Here is an 18,426-nt window from a genome sequence, read left to right on the forward strand (position 1 = left end):
TGTTGGGAGTTCGTACCTGCAGCTTGTTGGCACGACCCACAACCTGTTGAGTTCTCAGCTGTCAGTGGTCACCTGGGTCAAAGGCTTAAGCTCCATCACTGTTGCGATTGGAAAGATTAATTTTCGTTATTCCATGGACCAGTTAATCTTGGGGCCATTAGGGCAGGTCACCCATTCCTTTTGGATTACCCAGATCTCTTGATGAATTACATAAAATCATGCCAGATATCAGTTTTCATTGCTGTAGCTGTGTTGAGATAATACTAGTAATGTAAACAAGTTAGAGATCCATCTTCAGTTGGTGAGTCAGTGTGAGGTAATACTTGGAGAAGCAGAGTGTGAGTGAATGAACCTTGTGAATTTTCGCCATAAAGGAAAACAGGTAACTTAATGGTAATGGAAAAGCTTTCACCAAAACTCCGCCAAAGTCCCTGTCTTATTTGGGATCCCTATTGATGGTCATGGATTACAGCTGGAGAAGAACAAGGCATGCCTTGGTCTATGATCACGGGGTCATATTCTCAGTCTGCTTCTCCAGGTGTTTGAAAGCAGTGGTGCTGGAAGGGGAGTCTGTAGTTATTCATTCAGACTCTAGTATATGACAAATGTGAACCATATCTTGAACCTGGATTACTGGTGAGGAGTTTTTGTTTTCTCCGAACTGCATTTTTTGGACTTTGCGCCACTACGTTTAATCCCAGTTGCATTACTCCTAATTTATAAAGTCATAATATTATTGTAACGCAGCAGTCCTCTTCCAGCATTGGCACTGTCTTCCAACTTCACAGGTTTTGCAAAAGTAGTACATTACAGGGGTATTTAAGGAAACATTAAACAGGTTGATCTGAATGCTCATCCTCGGCTATGCTGCTAGGAGGTCTTCTAAATACTTCTCTTCGGTATTTCCCTTTGTAGTTCTTTACCTAGCACCTTGTTTTAATGTTCCACCTTCAGTATCTTCAAAACACATCATATTTCTCCAGCGTGATCAGTGTGCCTGGTGCACATACATGTGTCTCTAATATAAAAATAGAATAGCGCTCTTTTTTTTTTTTAAACAGCTAAATAAGTACATGGTGGAGAATGTACCTAATGAGGGTAGTCAAACAAGAACTTCTGAAAAGTTCTTTGTGTTTTAATTTTTAATATATACATGACTTATTTTCCAGTACCTCAGGACTTTGTATCAGTTCTTATTTTGAAAAATGTAGTACACAGCTTTGAAACATTCAGTGTCCATGAATTCTCTCAAACTGAGAGGATTTTGCGGATATTTGTCTTTCCTGGATCTGTTTCACCCCTACCCAAATAAATCATAGAATCATAGAATCCCAGGTTGGAAGGGACCTCAAGGATCATCTGGTCCAACCTTTCTAGGCAAGAGCACGGTCTAGACGAGATGGCCCAGCACCATGTCCAGCTGAGTCTTAAACGTGATCAGTGTTCAATGTTTCTCCTAATTTAAAAAACAAACAAACAAAAAAGCCTGGTGTCCTGAAAATGTTCTCCAAAGATTTGAATTCAGGTTTTAGTAATACTAGAGCTAACCCAGAATATATAAGGGCTCACTTTTTGCCTCCCTTTAGTATAAGCTAGTAGCAATCAATGGAAGAAGAAGAAAAATGGAGCTGTGTTGTGTTCTAATGGCATCCTTTGAAAGATTCTGCTGTTTGATTTTTCTTGTTTGACTACAGTATCCCGTCTCCCTCTGCTGGTCAGCAATCACAGCACACATCACATGTTTGTACCCTGGAAAATTATTCATGAGATAGTGTGGAAAGTATTCTAAAACTGTTGTTAGCTGTGAGAAAACTGGAGATGGTAACTTATATAATGTGGCACAAGTCATACTGCTGAAGCAACATCTATTCATAAAAGTAAATGTTTAGTCTCAATGTCTTTGAGGGATTTAGTGTAAAGATTTGTAAGGAATCTTGTTTTAACCCTGAGTAAGAGAGGAGGTGGTAAGGTGCCATTACAGTGGAAGCAGAAAGAAGGCCTTCAGTAGCAGAAGCAGTAGCTAATAAAGAGCAGGAATGGGCTGACCATCTCTTCAGTCCTGCTTATTTGCCAGTCAGAAGGCATGGGGGCCTCTTGATTCCTGCAGCTACCAAACATCTTGCTGCTTCTAGTGCTAGCACACCAGTCTGGTCTTGCGTGTCAAGAGTACACCTGTGCAACTGGCACCTGCACTTGGCTGTTGTGAAGGCAGTGGTATATCTGTGCTTCCGTTAGGCGTCAGATCGGGTTAGGGAGAACTGTGCTGTGCTTCAGCTGGAGGATGTGTCACTTGGCACAGACTTGAGCAACATCTATACTAAATAAATAAAATGTACTGAGCCAAGGTCTGTTTACCTGCCTGAGGCCAACTGGCACAGCTCAGTTTGCCCTAGTATAACTTAGCTTATATTTCCCCCAAAACAGGGTATCTGCATCTAGTCTGCCTACCTGAAATGGTCCCTAGCCTGTACTGAACCCTGCGAAGTAGAAGATGTGGTCTGGGAGAGTGCGAGCTGGCACAGTTCTTTTGATTTAGACTAACAGTAGACTGTTCTTTCACCCTTTTAGTTTACTAATACAGATGTAGCCTGTAAGTATTAGGTCTTCGTAAAGATTTGTTGAATCATATTGAACTCCAGTGCTGTGGCTTTCCCCTGCCTGTGACCCATGAATACTCCTCGTTCGTGACAAGCTCCAGCCTTTTGCTTTTCCCAGAGAAGATGCTATCTTTGCTTGACACACATTAAAGAAACTTTTAAAAGTCTGATCTGACCAGGAAGGGAGTCAAGAGACAATTAGATGTTATGAGCTATCCTGTGAAGTTTGGAAATTTGACTCTCTGGATGGTGGGGAAACTAGGCAAGTTGCAACAGTGTGCAGCTCACAGTGGATAAACTGCCTTTATAATCTCTTGTACATCTCCCAAGATGCAAGCAATAGGAGAACAAACACTTCATAGCCCCTTTGGGGGGGGTAGGAGGGTTGTCCCCTGAAGGGCTGCTCTGTGAATGAGCATTCACTTAGTGTTCTTCTTCATTCTAATTATTCAATAAATGGATCTGGATTATCTTTATAATAGACTCCAGGAAAACACTGAGCAGAATGCAGAATTACTGGTTACCAGCTTGTGTCTTCAGCACAGTATTTGAGTTCTTTACAAGTGTTAACGCATTTAATGTGTCAGTGATCTGAGGGGAGAAGGTGACATCCAGATCTGCCTTTACTTTCTGTTTGTTGGTTTTAACTTGTATCAGGTACATACAGTGACACCGCAATCTGATCTTTTCCTTTGAAACTGATACAAATGCTTTGAAGGAAAATGGGAATTTTAGTAATTCCTGTATTAAATTCAAATGTCAACAAAGTATAGCACTTTTTGCTCGCATTCTATCAGTCAGATTACTTTTCTCTAATAGTACTAACATCATCTACTAATGTGATTTCACTGTTTTCCTTGTTACTGCATAGATTTGACTTTGCGATGTTTTCTTTAGAGGCAGCGCATTCCCCCCCTCGATCCTGAACTCTGTTCGGATTTTTAAGGGAAATGGCTCTTACCTAGCTTATAGGAGTCTGTGAAGCTTAGCTCTATAAGCTTACTTAAGGCCAGATTTTTGTCTGGCCTTCAAACAAATTTATTACTTAATTTGTTTTGACTTTGCTTAGTCTACATAAAGATGAGAAGGATTAGCTTATTTTGTAGCGCAGAGCAATTAACCCTCCAAGAGGAATGTAAAAGGTAAGTATAAGATGGGGACTTCCCTGCTCCATACCAAGCAGCAATCTGCAGTCCCAAGAATGGCATGTTAGCAAAGGTAGTGGCTGTGTCTTGTGAAGGTTGTATAAGCTCTTTTGGGGTGAAAGGCTCTATCTAACCTTTGGCTAAAGGATATTCTTAACTGTTAAAAGTAAATTTATGTTTTAATACTAGAACATATGTAGCTTTTGCTCACTATGACCTTGAAGCTGTTTTTAAAGCGTTTGTCCAGCACTTCTTCATAAACTAATAAAAATCATGTTTATGTGGAAACAGTCATCAAAATAAGCTTTCAAAATCCTAAAGACTCTTTCCTTTTATATCCTGAAGGAATCTTGGATAATTTTGTGACTTGAAGGTTCAATTAGATAACTTTATTAAACAGAAAGGTTAAATAAGTTGGTAGTGGACCAGATGTTGTTATCACTAGTGTAGGCTTTTGTCAGTAACTGTCACACACTAGTAAGAGCTCAAATACTTATTTTTCTACCACATAACTAGAAAAATATTTGGAACAATCTTCTGGAAACTTCTTTAGTGGTTTAACAAGCTAGAAGTAAATATAACCTCTGCAGACCATGCAGTGGATTCCAAATGAGAAGAGTGGAAGAGGATTTGTATTTCTCTTCCTTGTGCTGGCTCTATTCAATAAACGGATTTATTATTCTTGTTCCCTCCAGGTCATTCTTGACTGGGGTGTTGCCTCTCTCCAAGGTAATGAGATAGACCAGACTTCCAGGAAGAATGCTCTAGAATCTTTTGCTTTCAGAAACACACAGCAGGCTTTGGGTCTGCTGTTGCAACAGAGTTCTCACAGCTTTACAAAAGGATTGACTGTCTGTTCCTTAATTGGCTTTGAGGTTTTTCCTCGTCAAAGTTGCTAAATTTAAACTAATATACTGTCTGCATTTCTGAGGAGTGTGAACACCTCTCCTTGCTTACCCGTCCCACAGAACTGTACAAAAATAATGTAATTTAGCTTCGAACTGGCATGTGGGCTGAGACAGTTGAGCAGGCCACATAAAAGCTCCCTTCATTGAGATCAGGCTGGAATCAGTAGCGTAATACGGGAAGACTCCTGTGGTTTTTTTAGAGCTGCTCCTGTTGCTTGTACACAGCAAACATAGGAGCCTGATCCCTGCAGCTCTCAAAACCAATAGGAAGCATTCATTCCTGGATCTTGGAGGAAGATAATATGAGTTCATTGTACCAATTAAGCAAAAATTTTTTGGTCTACACAGGGTGTAGTTAAGGTGTTTGTGCTTGGCTGGGTGAAAGTCTTGCATCATTCTTCTTGCCTTCCCCACCCCACCACCACTTTCTCTGGTGAGATCTTAATCTGTGAAATAATTTCTGTACCCTTCCCAATGCAGCTGGTCCCAGTGGCTCTGCCTGTGAGGCTTACCTAATGTCTTACTCTTAGCCCATTGGGGCATGAAATCTAGCAGCAGAAATTCTGGCTTGAAGTGATTTTTCTCCCCACCCTACCCCCACTCCCCGAAAACAGAGCTGTGTTTTTTTTTTTGTTTTTTTTTTTTTTAACTAGAATGCTTAGGCTCCCCTCAAACAGCAGGTGGAAGTAAGTATCAGCAGAGTACCTTATTGACATGGAATAACAGAGTTGACTGTAATCGTGGACCAGCGGCTATCTAGAAGAGGTCCTGATTAAATTAGCACAAGTGTGATGTTAGAGGGAGAAGGAGAGCCCTTAATTGGTGGCTGCAATATGGGCATATTGACATAGAGTATCGGTTGAGGTCTCGGTTTGGTGTCTTCAGTTGGATTGGGACCTTTTCATATGGATGTGGTGTGGGGAAGACTTCTGCATATGGACGTAGTACCTGCTCTCTGGGGAGAGATCTAGAACACGTGCCTGCATACTTTAACTTGAAGATAAGACACTACCCACTACCAATTATTTCTGGGGTTTGGCTTGGGTCTGAAGGTTATTACTCCATCAGCTCTTAAATTTTACTGAGCACTCTATGGCCATTAGTAGTACATCATCTGTCAGGAGCGTTCCCTTTCCATCTCCTGTAAATGGAGAACTGAATTTTGATCTGGTTTCATATAAGCTTTCCAAAGTTCAACATGAGCTAGAGGAGCTGCTTGTGGATGTTTGTTGGTTGGGATTTTTCGGATCTTAAAGCAAACGTAGCCTCTCAGTTAATAACAGGTTTGTCCAATTTTTCGCTCCTTTACTTGAGGGTGTGATAAGGTAAAGGAGGAAATTCTTCTCTTCAAGACCTGCTTGGCCCTTGCCCTAGGCAAAAGTCTTTATTGTTAAGTCCTTAAATAGCCTTTTTTCTTAAAGGCGTAGTCTTCAAGGAGGAAATGCTTCTACCAAATTCATAGACCAAAGAAGAAAATAATTGGAAAATAAATTTGAATGCAAGAGTCATCACACTGAGATGGTTGTAGTCTTGCATACTGGCTTAGTCCCTCCAGACAAGCCAATTTGTAAAAACACTGAGCTATATACATGCACTACAGAAGAGGCTTTTAACTTCTCAAAATAGCTCCTTGACGGGGCCATAGTTTTCTGTAACTTAAAAAGATGCCTGGATTGGACATTACAGCTTTATCTGAAGGAAAAAAAATGGAATTGCAAGTTAATATTTAATATTCTTCCCAATGTTTTGTTGGCCACTTTCTGAGAAACGTAAAGACAAAGCAATTAATGAATCCCTAAAGAGAGCAATTCCTGTGAGAACTTTAACTGTTTCCTGATAGTAGCTGTCATCCCTAGATTACAAGTTAGGAGAAGTGTTTTTCAGTTTCCTCTTGACCACTTGGAAAGCTAATGTAGAGATTCTCTGGAAAATTGGTCCACCTCTGTGAAATTGCTATGCTTCAGATCTTGCATTTGGGAAGAATTACCTTCTCCTCTATTGAAGGTGTTTAAATGTCATTACCATCTGGGTGTGAATTGCTTCAAAGCAAAAGTTTGTGACGTGTTTGAAGAATATTTAGCTTCTACTGCTTTTGTATTACCAAGGTGGTGATCATAGGATCTGGGGATGAATGCTGGGGTCCTTGATTCCAATTTAGTTCACAAAAAATTTCAGGCCATAGAAATAAATCTTTTGAAGATGATGCTGACAGTGTGGAAGAGGAGGGTTGCCCAAAGAACTTTCTGTGGCAAAGTTGTAATTTCAACTTAGTGTTGTGTTTTTCTGTGTTCCCAAATACTGGATCACAAGCCACTGTTCAGGTGAAAATTGGGTGGTTAGCCTTGCGTGGACCGTATTGCATTACCTGGGATCCAAAGACTTTAAATAGAAGCTGAGAGTGAATAAGGGGTTGAAGAAGACAGTGTGAGCACCTCCAGTCATTGTTGAAGAGTATTTTTTCAGATAAGAAAAGATTATAACTTGCTGGACCTGAGAGTGGGCTTGCACCCTATTTGACCCTGTGTTTGTATGACTCGAGTAGTTAGTTACCTTGTTTTTCCTCTTTGCTGCCTGCGTTGTCAAACACGTACACAAACAGAGATGAATTCCTTGTACGAGATCTGCCTTACAGCCTCTGATACAGAAGAAGCACTACCTGAAATCCTAGTGATGTGAGGGAGTAATGGGGAGACACGTTATAAACCTGTCTCATTGCAGTGAGATATCAGGCTTGCCTCACCTTCATATGCAGTAGTTGGGACTCTTAATTTTTTTTTTTTTTTTTTCCTCTCTTGGAGATCTGCCAGGATTTGGGCAGCCAGAGAACTTGCCGTGCTACTAAAAGAAAAATAGTCCTGTTCATGTTGGGCTAGAAACTGTTGCCTCATTCCTCACATTGTCACATCAAAAAGCATTTGAGAGTCAGCTCATAAACGCATTTAGACCAAGGGAGTAAAGTGTAGGTTGCCCAGTTTTTATGCAGTACAAAGGTCACAGCAGAGGCCTGATGGTTTTCCTGTTACAACAAAGACCGGTTGTACTACTCTTGGTCTTCTTGCTTGGTAAGAACTATTGAAATGCAAGTGTTTAGACTCTGAGAAGTCTCGGGATAACTTTTTCTTGTGCCTTCTTACTCTAACAGTGAGAACAAAGACTGTTCTAGAGTGACTTTGTCATAGTTGCTCATATTGTGAAGACATATATGCTGTTATCCCTTGAAAATGGAAAACTTTCTTCCCTTTACAAGGGACCCATTGAGAAGGCACTCCATGTCTTGCTGTTTCACACTTAGAGCTAGAGAGTATATGGGTATACGAGTTTAACCTTCTACAGTACTTCTTCAGCTGTTCTTACCCAGTTTGGTAAGACTGAATGCCTTCCTCTTGCAAGTTTCTTTCACCTACATATCAAACTTTGGATTTTGTTATGCTAGGGAGGGTTATTGTTTCTCAGTGATTCCCTGAAAGATTTGGTTTTGATACTGTAGTCCACATGCGAATTTTGAGGCAGGTGTTCCCTTTAAGTTTTGTAGCCCTTAAAAATCATCATGAGACAAGACTGGGCATTTGTCAACTCATCCAGTGAAAATGACGATGAATGTTCTAGCTCACCTTTGAGCATCCAGCCATCAGGAATCAGAGATGATAAAAACGTAAAGGATCAACTGGGTCTGATACTGCTTTTATGGGAGCTCTGTGCCAAAAAATGAAAAAGGACCTCCTTCCTTTCTGTTCTGATCTGATAAAATAGACATTTCTTGGAGTTACATTAGGGGCTTTTCAGGCAAGTAAAGCTAATGCCCTGGTCTTGGTTTATACAGTGAAAGGTGAGGCAAGAGAGGTGCACGTTTATTGTCTTGCCCTTGGATGGCAGCCATACCACAGAAGTTCTGGCAGACCTTTTAACACTGTCCACGCTACTAGTCCTTTGCATCATCCTCTTGCTTGGTAGTGGCATATCTGAAGATGTTCCATAACTTACGTTTCTTACTTCTGTCACCTTCCAGCTTTTCCAGGTCAACTTTGGCATTGAGACAATGGTGCTGAGTTGTGTGTCTTTCAGCACAGTAGCGTTCTCTACTCAGCACTGGCCCTTTAGCACCAGGAACTGTGATCGCAACAGCAGCAGTCACCCTCCTTACCTTGTGGGACAGTCCTGGAAGACAAGTTTGAAACTCACTGGTCACTTACGCATGTAGTTACACTTTTCATAACATAGTGTTAGGTAGAACAAGATGAACAGTACACACACGCTGAATTTTTGGAAACAAGCTCATCCTCAGTTTTCCTTTCAGATGCTTTCCTCATTCACAGGTGTGCTTACTTGAGGGAGCGTTTCCACAGGGGCTTGTGTACTGGTCTGGTATATCGTAATGAGGGGGGTCCCTCTCAGTATTTCCTGTCAGTGACAAAAAACTTTTTCTGTAGTCTCGTGACATCTTCAGTCTGCTACCACCATTTCTGGTGTCACTGCCCGGTCATCAATCTATTTTGGAGCTCACTAACCATAAGGGACAAGGTTTTCCAAATATTCTACTACCTGGAAAACAGGACTTCCTACGTATGGGTCTAACTCAGTCTTTCTTAGTGATGACTGTTATATTGGAAGAGGCTATGTCCTGCTTAAGACTTACAGTGGAAACATTTGAATGGTCTGCAGAAGCGATGACCTCCAGAAGTCCAGTCTAACCTAAATTAGTCTGTTCTTTTATTGAGCATATTCACAGTCGGTGTAATGAGTTCCTGTAGTAAAAAAAGCTTATTCCTGTTCTGCTCACTGTAGTGTAATAGCACCTATTGTTGAGGTGAGATGTAGGATTTCAGTCGCTGTGTTCCTTTGCTATAATACGGCCCTTCTACATAAGGGGCAGAATGTTGGAGAAGACAAGTAGTCACATAAAGTGGGATTCCTCATCTAATTGTAAATGTCTAGACATCTTATAGCCAGTGAGGGGGGAAATGGCATCTGTGGGATACAACTTAATCTCTAAGGCTGGTGAGTCATGCCACAGAAATGACTATGAAGAGATGCGGTGAATATGCAAGGTCAGCATATATATCAGAACAACCTCCAAATTTGGGCAGATAAATCCCATTTTTAATGGTTCATTGTGTTTGTTAGGACCACTACATGGTTAATAAGAACAAAAGTGCTTTGTTTAAAGAATGTTTGTACATGGTGTTGAACAGCAACAATATATGGGATCTGGCTGACGAACAATGGTTTTGTGAAGGTCAGGCCAGTCCAACACTCAAGATCAGAGAAAGAGCAATGCTGGCGGGGTCGAGAATTAGCAGCGCTGTTGGAGGTCCAAAGATGGGACATGGTAGAGATCTTCAAAGGCTACAAACTATATATAATTTGAAAGGAAGGTCCTTGTGGGTATTTTCTGCATGAACATCACTGAAACATCTAAATGTGCTGGATGGAAGCCCAGCTCCACACCCCGGTGCTTTGGCTGGCCACCAAGCAGTACTTTGGGCAACTGAAATTGGTAAACCACAGAAACTAAAGGAAAGGGTGAGCGGATGAGTGTATGTTTGTGCTTGCAAGCAGTTTTAGCAAATAAGAATGAAGTTGTTTTTTTGCTTTGTAACTACCTTACTTAAATAAGAGACAAGTATTAACATTAAGAACTGATGGCATTGTTATTTTATTTAAAAGGTAACTGTGTAACACTTTCTGCTGTAAAATTGAAGAAAACAATAGGCATGTCACTTAAGCTGTGGTCTATGAGAACAGCCCAGAGGGATAATTTATTTCTTTACTAAATTTTGGTGACTTATTACATCAAGTGTTTAATATCCTAATACCCAAGCTGAACTCATTGTCTTTTATGAAGGATTTAAGTCTGAGGTATCTTAGTAGCTGTATCTGTTCAGCAGCCCTCAGTTTTTCCAAAATCTGTCTTTTAGACAAGATGGCGTCTAACTGAAGATTCTTGAGATTTTTGCAAATAAATCCAACAGAATCAGGGCAAGAACTGATCCTTTGAGGAGACCTTCTTTTCCTTCTGGATTGTCTACAAGCTCAGCTTCTTGCCTAGTATATGATTGGAACTGTCTCTCTTGAAGTATCATTTCTGAATCTAAAATAATACCTCAATTTTACCATCGTGCCTATCTGAACGTTGTGCCAGGTGGTGTTCTCTGCTGCTACTGCCTCTGAGAAGAAAGTAGTAGCAAGAATTTGGAGGTTGCCTGAAATCCTATAGTTGGCTCTCCACATCTTTTCTGGTGTGGGCATGCATCTTTTCCAAGCTATCAATTACAGAGTTTGTAAACTTGCTTGGGGAGTTTTGTTGCATGATTACTGTCTGGAAGAAAGCTCTTTTCCCCCTGGCTCTCATAGATTAGCTGTTACCTTCTTGCTCTGATACAGCTTGAACATCTCACTCTTGCAGAAGACTTGGGACCTAAGTTGACGGTGACCATTAACTCGTGTGATAGCTATTATTATGGAGAGGGATCAAAGCTGAAGGCTCTCAGTTTCAGGCAGTTTGAGTGTTCTTTTCTCTCTTTTGATGAAGAATGGTTAGAACTTACTTTGCCCCAAGGTGGCGTTGTCTGTGTGAACTCGCTTCTGTCTCGTATCTGCTCCCCAAATAGCTCACTGCTGTTAGCTTTTGCTGCGTTGACTGTAAGTGTGATGCTGTTACTTGGGAACAGTCTGCCTGGAGGATTTCTTTGTGGTTTCAGTCTTCCTTATGAGTTAGTATGCTCCTGTGATGGATTTGGTAATGTTTGTTTTACCCGACTCCTCCTTGTGCCAGTGAGGTGGCTGAATACCTCTGAGACCTTTCTATTTAACAATTTTCTAGATAAATACTATGTGGTGTGTATCTTAGTCCTATTTGTGGTCCTGGGTATTTTTTTTTCCCAATACGGCTTCTTCAGTTTTAATGTAGTTTAGGTGGGGTGGTTGTTAAGCAGATCATTCTTGTTGATTGGTGAAATGGCAGAAGCATCTATAAAGTCAGGAGGCCGCTTTGAGGACTGTCATGTGCTGAGGTCAGGAGAGTAGACTTGCTTCTCACGGTCAGAGAGAAAGCAGTCGGGCTGCATAGAGGTCACAAGAAATACGGATTGCTTTCCGAAGTCTAATCCTAAAGACTGGAGTTCACGTACAGTGGGGTAACATCAGGTATGTGAAACACTCACTGCAACTCACTGAAGCGTAGACAGGTGATGTGTTCTGGTGCAGAGTAGAAGTCTTACTAACTTTTAGAAATATAAGTTGCTACATTATAACATGAAGTTGAGTCTAAATGGAAGGTCTGTCACATATCATTGGACACTGGCTATCATACGGATGGCTTTGCAAACTTTTCCAAGAAGGTTGTAGCTAACAATGACAGAGTTACTTTTTTTTTTTTTTCTTTTCTCCTTACCTTTATTTTTGTTTGCCCCTACTTTTTTTGGATGCTGATTCCATTGACTGTGAAGCCTTTATTCCTGACTCTCTTGTGGAGAGGAGCCCCTTGGTGCATAATTTAAAGTAGACACTTAAGATACCACTGTGTAGTCGTGATCTGTTCAGATTGCAATTGTCCAGCAATTGCAGTTGCTACTTCTATGTTATTTGGACCGAGAACCAATTTCATGGATGTAGAGATATAAATTGGCTGCATCCTGGTTTTGTGCCAGGTCAAGACCTGGACAAGAACTATCACTTCTGTGTTGTGTTTTCCATGTGAAGACTATTTAGGGGTGTGGGCAGGACAGGAATGATAACGTGCTCAAGCACAGCATCAAGAGATCAGGACTTTGAGGTGCACTAGAGCCTGACTGCTTCATGCTTCAGAGAACTAGTGTTCACAGGGAAGTTTCTCTTTTGAGAATGACACTGTAACCTCTGATTCAGAAATTGGGGAGGGTTAACTCATTAAAAAGTGAAAGGATTTGGTTACATTTCTTTAGCAGCAAAACAGGCTAGCTAGTCCTTTTAACTTTCAGTCATATTTAAAATAATCAAACAATCCATTTTAGTTTGTATAACTTATGAGTCTAAAAGCTGGAGAGGAAATGAGACTTTTTATTGTTTCAGTCTTTTTTTTAATACAACTGTTGCTATAGTGAACATTAACTGGAATATAGCATGATCTTCAAATGTTAAGCTATATCTGTAAACTGGACACTTTTGATAATTATGTTCATTACAGATTTATTCAATGTCATGATTGGGGGGGAGGAGTATAACTTTTATGGATAATATCAAATGGAATAAATTTGAGATTAGTGAGTATACCTTTTCAGCTGTGTCAGCTTACTTCTTGATCAGAGGCTTTCACATACAATATTCACATGACAAAACAAAACCAGATCTGGTTTTGTTAAGCTTTTTCTAAGCTTTTTAACCATTTTAGAAGTAAAAGGCTTAAGGTTTTTGTTTGGTGTGTGTGTGGGTTTTGTTCTGTTTTGAATACCAGCTACCTGTTTATACTGCATTTTTTTCCTAGTAACTGGAGAATCCCTTCTGTTGGTGTCTGGCGTGCTAAATTAAGAGCCAAGGTTTGTTTAGTTGTTCGTTCTTTTTGCAGGTAAAGAAAGCCTTTTTTGCTTTGGTGGCAAACGGTGTGAGAGCAGCTCCACTGTGGGAGAGTAAAAAACAAAGTTTTGTAGGTAAGTAGTTCTAACATTATTCAGGATTACTTGAATTTCCGTGGTGCTTTACTGTTGCAGAAGGTGGTCTGGCTGGGGCTAGCCATGGTCTAACATCCTAGAGATATACTGGCAGAGAGGGTTTATTTTTCCTCCTTGTGAGGAGTGAAGTGTTGCCAGCTTTCATAGTGTTGCTGTGCTTTGAGAATCGTGATGATTCTTTTAGGTCCTGACCTTCTGAAACTTGGTCTCTAATATGTGCATTTCACTGTGTATTTAAAAATAAAGGTAACAGTCACAAAAAAAAAATTGAAAATAGGAACTATAAAAAGAAGAATTTCATGTTACAGTATACTAATATACATGCAATACCAGCATGTCTTTTTCTGCACATTCTCAGTGAGGTGCGCTTGAGAAATCCTTAAATACCAGAACTGATGTTGAATGCTACAGATATTTCCCATATTGGGAGAAAAACATTAGATCTATGTATTGTGCTTTTAAAAGTCATGTAATTAATTGCCACAACAATAATCTTCCAAAATAGGATCTCTGTTGCAGTTAGAAAACAAGGTCATAGTGGCAGTTACAAATATTATTATATGTACTACTTGTGACCTAGAATATAGATTGAGGATTTTTGGAAATGAATGGTAGATACTTTAAAAAGCACTTGTTAAAATATTTTAAATCCAAGGGGGGAGGAGCAGTAGTTTCATGCAATACATTATAGGAATGCTGTGTCCCTGTTTAATTTCATTTTCTGTCTGTAACTAAGCTCTAGTGATTTAAAGCTGCCCTCTGGATTAATTTTTCCCTTTCCCATTTCTTAGTTTCTTCAGTTTAGATGTAAGAGTAGTAAACAGTGGAGCAATTACATCTCAAATTTAGAACTTGAAAGCTCAAAAAAGATTAATGTTTTCAGGTAACTAAACTAATCATCAATATTGTATTAGATAGTTTGGTGTTAGCAGTTGAAATGTATATACTATAGATCTTTTCTTTAAAAAGTCACATTTCAATGCAGATGTTGAGGATTACTATGGAAATGATTGAATGAAGTTCTTTAATAAGCAATATTCAAGAAAATGGATTATACTCTTCCTTCATTTGAGTCTGAGACTCTGCCTGACTTGGGAAGTATATGAGAACGTGTCTTATTTGAAAAGAAAAGGAAAGGCAAGAATAGGTCTCCAACCTTTAAAGATGTTTTAACCCCCCTTTCTTTCCATGCTTTTGGGGGTGGATGCAGTCTGGATTCAAGGTTTTCTTTGGGTCAGATTGAAAGAAGAGAAGAAGCACATAGGTTATAATTTTGAATATTAATTCAGATGTGTGTTTTTATTTTGAAGTATTGTATCAATATGAAAGTGAATATACATAGTTTTAGAATTCCACTGTTGATTAGCCCAATACAAATAGTATGTTACATGGATGTAATGTTTTTTTAAGTTATATATTGTGAATATAAATAGAGAAAAGAGCTGGAAGTTCTGTATGTTAAGTATATGTCTGAAGAACTTTTTTTTTTTATATATCACTTGTTACAGGAATGTTAACAATTACAGATTTCATTAACATACTGCATAGATACTATAAGTCTCCAATGGTAAGTATGATGTTAAGCTATACTTTTATCATTTGCCATACAGTACAGAAACTGAAATATCAAACTGAAAGACTGATGACGATGATGAGTATTACTATTTAAGTCTTTGGAAGCTTAGATATGTTACGGGTATACTCACTGTGGGGTTTTTTTTGAAAGAGAAGATGGCTTTGTGAGCAAGGTAATAGAGTGGTATCTGGATACCTGGATTCAGTTCCCAGCTTTAGCCATGAAGGTCCTATGAGCTTGGACAGGTAACATAATCGGGCTGCTTCAGTTATACATGTATAAACATGAGGAATTTCCTTAATGAGTACTACCATTTATTATGTTTTGTGTGGTGCTTACCATAATGATAGCCTTCGTTTTGGATACAAGGCTCCACTTAGTGTTGCAACTGATGACTAATGCATTTGGGATGAAGGACCTGGCTTAAAATACTTACTAAAAACTAGATGTGATATAAAAAGTATGAAGGAAAACACTTGATTATTGATCACTGTATTTTATTTGTGTTCAGGTTGTTTCAAAGCCCATATTTCAATAGTAATCAGAGCTCTATGTAAATGGCAAATATCAACCAAGAAGCATTTGGGGGGGGATGTCTTAAAGTTACATGAAAAAGTTCATTGTATTTAAAAATCAAGTATGTAGCTATGTGTGGTTCACATGTTTATATAAATCATCTTTGTCTCGTAACTGTGATAGAGCTATTCTGAAAGGAGTATGCGGAATGAAACAGAATGCTAGCTTACAGAGGCTCAGATGTATTAAAAGGTTACTCTGTTCTTGGAGTGACGGTGTAGAATAAACAAGTTAAACTAGTTAAATATATGCAAATATTTTAGTTACATGGCTGAGTTGCACAATTGCTTGGAGATCTGTTGACTTCAATTAACTGTAATTTAAAATTCCCATTGGCAGTCAGTTGATGAAATTCTCTTGCTTGCATGTTCATACAAACATTTACATCCCTTTCTTGTTCCTGTCAAATCACAATTCCCCCTCTACCAATTAAAACATACATGCTATGTTTTATTAGCTAAAAAATCAGGAACAGTTGGATGAAGCAGCCATCTGATATATTAGGCTTCTCAAAGCTCATGTTAATTTTTTAAAATTCATAGTGAAGTTCTTTGCAGATGCCAGTAGTGTGGTGCACTGTCCTCTCTTCCTATTAAAGAATTTTTTTTTTCCCTGGGGATTTACAAGGGGTGGGGGGAGAAGCAAATGAAAAATGTTTGCACACTGGTAACTTCCTTAAAATGGTTTCCATATTGTAATGACCATCAGCCCCGATACTACCAATTTTTCCATGTAACTTTACCTAGGGTCTAACTGTTGTCACTCCTGTTTATGTTGTCTAACATCCTATTCCATAGGATGTGCTTAAAATGGCAGCAGTAAGGAGGAATAGCTGAGAAGTGACACCATTTGACTTAAGTGATCGATGCAGTTTTCTATTAAAAAAAAAAAGTTAAAATAATGTTCCATCAGGGAATGCTCTAGTCTTAATAGGTAAAATCATGCTGAAAATATAACTTTCAAGTATTTTAGTCACTCTTTCTAAATGCATCACATCACATACAGTGTGAAGCATGTTGCTGTTCATGTACTAGATAATATCTTAAAATGATTGATGAGGAACATTCAGGTAGTTTCTCCCTACAGGGTGGTCAAAGAACTAGGTTTAGCTTCATCTTGTCAGCATCTAAAGCGGTCTCCTATTCTTCTGATCACTTCAGTAGATCTTCTGAGCTGCACTCCACCGTCTTAACTGCCTTTTTTTTTTTTTGTTAAGTGCCCTAAAAGATGATTTAACTTACTTATGTAGGTATCTTTTATGTCATCCAAAAATGGTATATTTGAGTAGTCCAATTACAGTATGTCAATTTAATGTTCCCTTATACTCTTCAAAGGATGCTAATTCCAGAGCGTAATCTAAGTGTAGTCTCCTTTAGCTGAAAGATAAATGCAGTAGGCTTTGTGGAGACTTCTACCCTTCACCTATCAACTCTTCAGCTTCAGCAGCATTTGCAGAGGTACCTGACAGAGAAGAACTATGTAAGGGATGACAGGCGCGGCTGGCCTAGGCTATAGCGACGGCAGTCGCTGTTACAGGTGGCTGGCTTGCAGCTTGATACCTTTAGAGAAGGGTAGCTTTCACATCTGAAACATTTTTAGAAAGCCATCAGCAAGGTGGAAGGAGGTACTGTAGGGAGGTTATACAATCTTTTGACAAAGAACTTTGTGAAATAGCTGCTGAACAGCAGGAAGTTGGTGATGTGACTGTGTCTTTCTTGGTTTTGTTTTGTTTTAAACTTCAAAGACTGGACTTGTGAGGGTGGTTTGTTATTGCTGATCTGATGATAAGCTGCCATCAAAAGGTGCAGACTTGCTGCATCCTTTGTCCGGTATCATTTGCCTGTCCTTTTTGTGAGCCAGTTAAGGGAGCTAAACCAGCAGAAATAACATTTTTGTAACTCTTTTTGCCTGTTTGGTTCCCGGGACCAGCTGAACACAGGTCAGAGGAGAAATGTTGTTGGCACAGGAGAAACGCTGAGAGCATGCGTGCCTTAGATGCAGTGTCTGAAAACATTTGAAGAATGTAACATCAGTAAAAGATTAAACTTGGCGGGGAATACAATGTTGGTTCTTCTGCTTGAACTGAGCACTAACCCAAGTGCTCTTGCTTCTCCGTAATCAACAGTAAAATTAATCTCTATTAGCATTAAGAAGTCCAGTAATCAGGATAAGCTTTTTACTGGTGTGAGTCTGTGAGGAATCATCAGAGGGTTTACTCTGGCATGATTGTTTTAAGGTGAGATAAATTACTGAGGAGATGCCTTTGAGTCTAGAAGAGGTCTAGACTACAAGCCTAGGCAGGTAAAAGATCTTCCCTGTCCCCTGAAATGATAGGTCCACTATGGTACTCTGCACTGAGCAGGATTGCGCCCTTTCCTCTTGTTATTGCCAAGAAGTGTTATTCTGGACTGTTCTTACTCTGTTAGATTGCCTGGAATGAAATGTAAGGAAATTACTCAGATATTTATGATATTGTTAATGATTTGGGGTTTAAAATTAATACTTCAAGCTAAACTTTCCATCTACCCGTTGTAGGTTCAGATTTATGAATTGGAGGAGCACAAGATAGAAACCTGGAGGGGTAAGAATATTTACTACTTGGTTAATAATTTAAAATGTTCTAATGATTTTTCAGTATAGTGGATTTTTAATTAATCCCAGACTCAGCTTGTAGTCTCCACGTACTTTTTAATGAAAGCAGGAATAGTAAAAGCTTGTCCATTTGGTCCTGCTGCTTATTTTTTCTACCTGAAACAGTTTTGGACTAGAGTGATCTGGGCTATATGCTACTTTGCCACTGGTTCATGATTAGTACCATCTCACTCTTTAAGAAAGAAAAAAAGAAACTGGCGTAAGATGGCAGGTATGGCTGTAGAGCTGATGATGAGTATATGTGGAATGGAAATGTACCTGAGCCAGGATGCAGAATGAACGGACAACCCTATGTATTGAGTGAACTGATGGACGAGCAACAAGCTATGC

At 39.4% G+C, this 18,426-nt stretch overlaps 1 protein-coding gene across 1 annotated transcript in view; it reads left to right on the plus strand.

Annotated features, from left to right (window-relative positions):
- The window catches only part of PRKAG2 (protein kinase AMP-activated non-catalytic subunit gamma 2), a 228,657-nt gene that overhangs the window by 196,891 nt on the left and 13,340 nt on the right, over positions 1-18,426 (plus strand). Inside the window, exons 7-9 of the mRNA XM_082316956.1 lie at positions 13,190-13,271; positions 14,801-14,859; positions 17,980-18,025. Coding sequence (XP_082173082.1) covers positions 13,190-13,271; positions 14,801-14,859; positions 17,980-18,025 — 187 coding nt within the window. The remainder of the gene's footprint in view (positions 1-13,189; positions 13,272-14,800; positions 14,860-17,979; positions 18,026-18,426) is intronic.

This window comes from Platalea leucorodia (assembly GCF_965183815.1).
Source record: "Platalea leucorodia genome assembly, chromosome: 1".
Lineage (NCBI taxonomy): Eukaryota > Metazoa > Chordata > Aves > Pelecaniformes > Threskiornithidae > Platalea > Platalea leucorodia.